We start from the raw sequence: 2,785 nt of genomic DNA on the forward strand, positions 1-2,785 counted from the left end.
GGTTGTACACAAGATTTGGCACCCGTCATGTGAAATCAACAGCCAATGATAGAACCAAGGATGCCTTGAAACTGAAAACTGCTTAACGTTAACGACCACAGCAAGCAAACTAAGGACTATGATTTCGGTCATGGAATGCCCGAATCCTTTATAGAAAAGGTGCCTGTATCCAACGAGCAGAAGCCCTTAATGAATGTAAGGCTGCCGTCACTACCATACAGGAAATGCGATGGACAGGACAAGGCTTGTTTAAATGAGAAAACTGTGATATCTGATACAGCTGCCATGCAAATAAGCGTGAATTTAGATACAACAGACCCTAAAAATATGTGCACCATTCACAGTCACATCAGTGCACAAAAGGATTGCAACTATCCGCATCAAAAGAAAGCTTCCATGAATCCAGCCTTAACAACGGTCTGAGGCTCACTGCAGCGCACAGGTATGATGGTTTACTCCTGATCAATCACCACGAAGTCAGATAAATAATTTAATGATTGATAATAAATAAGTTTCAAGTGTGTTAAACACAATTTTCTTGAAATCTGTTTGAAAAGCATGCGAGGTTATGTCAAAAATATTTAAAAATAAAAATTTTTCTCGACTCGTCAAATATCAACTCAATTACTATATTCGTCTTAATAGTTTGACTGCCATAGTATACTGTCAATTGAATTTCTTTCCTCACAGCGGATATTAAAGCTTAAGCTTAAAAATGTCAAAACGCTCAAAAGTCGGTGAGTAAATGAACTTTTCAATATTATATAATATGTACTGTGGATGGCCTCTATATATATATTTGCGGACTGTAATTATATATATGTGAACCTTTTTTAATTGCACAATGGGTTTAAAGAAACCCATTTTGAATTTATTGTTTTTTTATTAACTGGTTTCACATTTCATAAAAAATTTTGTTTTTATTTCAGCAATGAAGGGTAAATGCACCACTGAAAGTGGTCCATGTAGCGCAACTTTCCCTGATCAGAAGTCCAAGAGCTTTCTACCGGGACTCATCAATTCTGCCGAACGCCGTCATTTTCTTCATGACATGGTGAAAACCTTCCCCAAGGCGATTCAAAATCGCATCACTGTTTTGAAGAATGCTCAAATTGATCAAAGTGCAATAGACTCTGAATTCTATAAGGAAATTAATGACTTAGAGGTAAAGCACGCTGCCAAGTGTCAACAATTTTATGATCAAAGATTTAAAATTATTTCTGGTGAGTTTGATCCACCAAAGCAAGAGGTAAAATGGAAAGTAGCCGCAGATGATGAAAATAAAAAGAATAATTATAACTTTGAGGAACAGTTGAAGGAGTATAAAAAATTGTCTGGTGATGCTATCGGCATACCCAATTTTTGGCTAACAGTAATGCGTAATGTGAGTGCGCTTGCTCATTTAATAGAGGAATATGACGAGCCACTCCTTAGAAAACTGATTGATATAAGAGAAAAGTGCAATGAAACAAATGGTTTTACTCTTGAATTTCATTTTGAAAAAAATGATTATTTTACTAATGAAGTTCTCACTAAAAAATACAATTTGACTTTTGACCCTGACGAAAAAATGCCATTTCATCATAGTGGGCCTCGTATTTGCAATAGTCAAGGTTGCGTGATTAATTGGAAGAAAGACATGAATCTAACGTTAGAAACAGTTAAGGGAATCTCCAGAGATGATACAAATGAAATTGTTTCTATGACTGTTCCACGCCCGTCTTTTTTCAAGTTTTTTGATCCAGTGGAATCTATAAAAAATGACATGGGAGCGTCCCTAATAATTGATCATAATTTTGGGCTTTTATTTCACTCACGTGTTATACCTAAAGCTGTTTTGTACTTCACCGGTGAAATGCCTGAATTTGATCCACATTCAAGTGATGAAGATGAGTCGGAAAATGAAGACTTAGATAATTCTGATGATTGGGACAAATGTGATAAGTTAGCTAACTCAAATGTTTCCCATGATTCCGATAATTCCGATAATTTAAATGAAGAGGGCGCTGCTAAGGCTGCATCTCCTACTGTTGTCGATGGTGCAGATGTTGTTGGTGACTCATTAGTGGACAATAAATGTAATTCGGAGTGACATTTGCTAAACATTTAATTAACACATAACTCAAGTACTTAATTCTATTAATTTGCATTTGCTAATTTCAATAAAATTCAAGTGCATCTATCTTGCGTTTTGTTTTTTTTATAAAAAAATATGTTTTAATAAATTACTGAGTAATGTTCTACAATGCACGTATAACTCTACAATATCGAATCAACATACTAATATTGCACATTTGTTGATAAAATGTAACGTTGTATCCAGAAGTTATGATTTACGAGTATCAATAATGTTTATAGAATGAATTTGTAAGCGTTTTATAAAGCTTTCGCAGTCCTCTTCATATCGCCAGGAATATATATTCCAGTACACAGAAAATAAAATGTCAGTAAGCTGCGATCATAGCCAAGTTTTGCTCCGTTAAAACAAGATCGAGTTTCTCGGAATCTTCTGAGAAACTGCTAGGCTTCAGATGAGGAGATCCTTTGTAATTAATGCAACAGTGCGCAGGGCAAATGTTCATCTTTTTGGAATACAATTGGGAGTAGCAAGCGTAATGTTACAGCTGCGTTTGCTACTATCGTAAAGGAATCTGCAAATTTGGGCTAAGCGACGAATGAAGAAATGTGCATCGCTCGGAATCCGACCATACTTTCAACAGTCTGTCAAAGATTTTATCTACTTAAACACCGCCGTAACAAACAATAAGGATGTTAGCCTGGAGAT

The 2,785-nt window shown here is 35.5% G+C and overlaps 1 protein-coding gene across 1 annotated transcript; it reads left to right on the plus strand.

Annotated features, from left to right (window-relative positions):
- The first annotated feature begins 669 nt into the window (after positions 1 to 669).
- On the plus strand, positions 670 to 2,121 carry LOC119689407 (nucleosome assembly protein 1-like 4). Its single transcript, XM_038104235.1, has 2 exons — positions 670 to 737; positions 930 to 2,121. Exons 1-2 carry the CDS (start codon positions 716 to 718, stop codon positions 2,090 to 2,092), a joined length of 1,185 nt encoding a protein of 394 aa, XP_037960163.1. The 5' UTR covers positions 670 to 715; the 3' UTR covers positions 2,093 to 2,121.
- Positions 2,122 to 2,785: the final 664 nt, after the last annotated feature.

Source organism: Teleopsis dalmanni, chromosome X (genome assembly GCF_002237135.1).
Source record: "Teleopsis dalmanni isolate 2A chromosome X, ASM223713v2, whole genome shotgun sequence".
NCBI lineage: Eukaryota > Metazoa > Arthropoda > Insecta > Diptera > Diopsidae > Teleopsis > Teleopsis dalmanni.

What these genes read in the sequence shown, in the direction of transcription:
- LOC119689407 (XM_038104235.1), top strand. Translation starts at nt 716, where the DNA reads ATGTCAAAACGCTCAAAAGTCG. An exon ending in GTCAAAACGCTCAAAAGTCG is followed by an intron (nt 738 to 929) that starts GTGAGTAAATGA and finishes TTTTTATTTCAG; the next exon opens with CAATGAAGGGTAAATGCACC.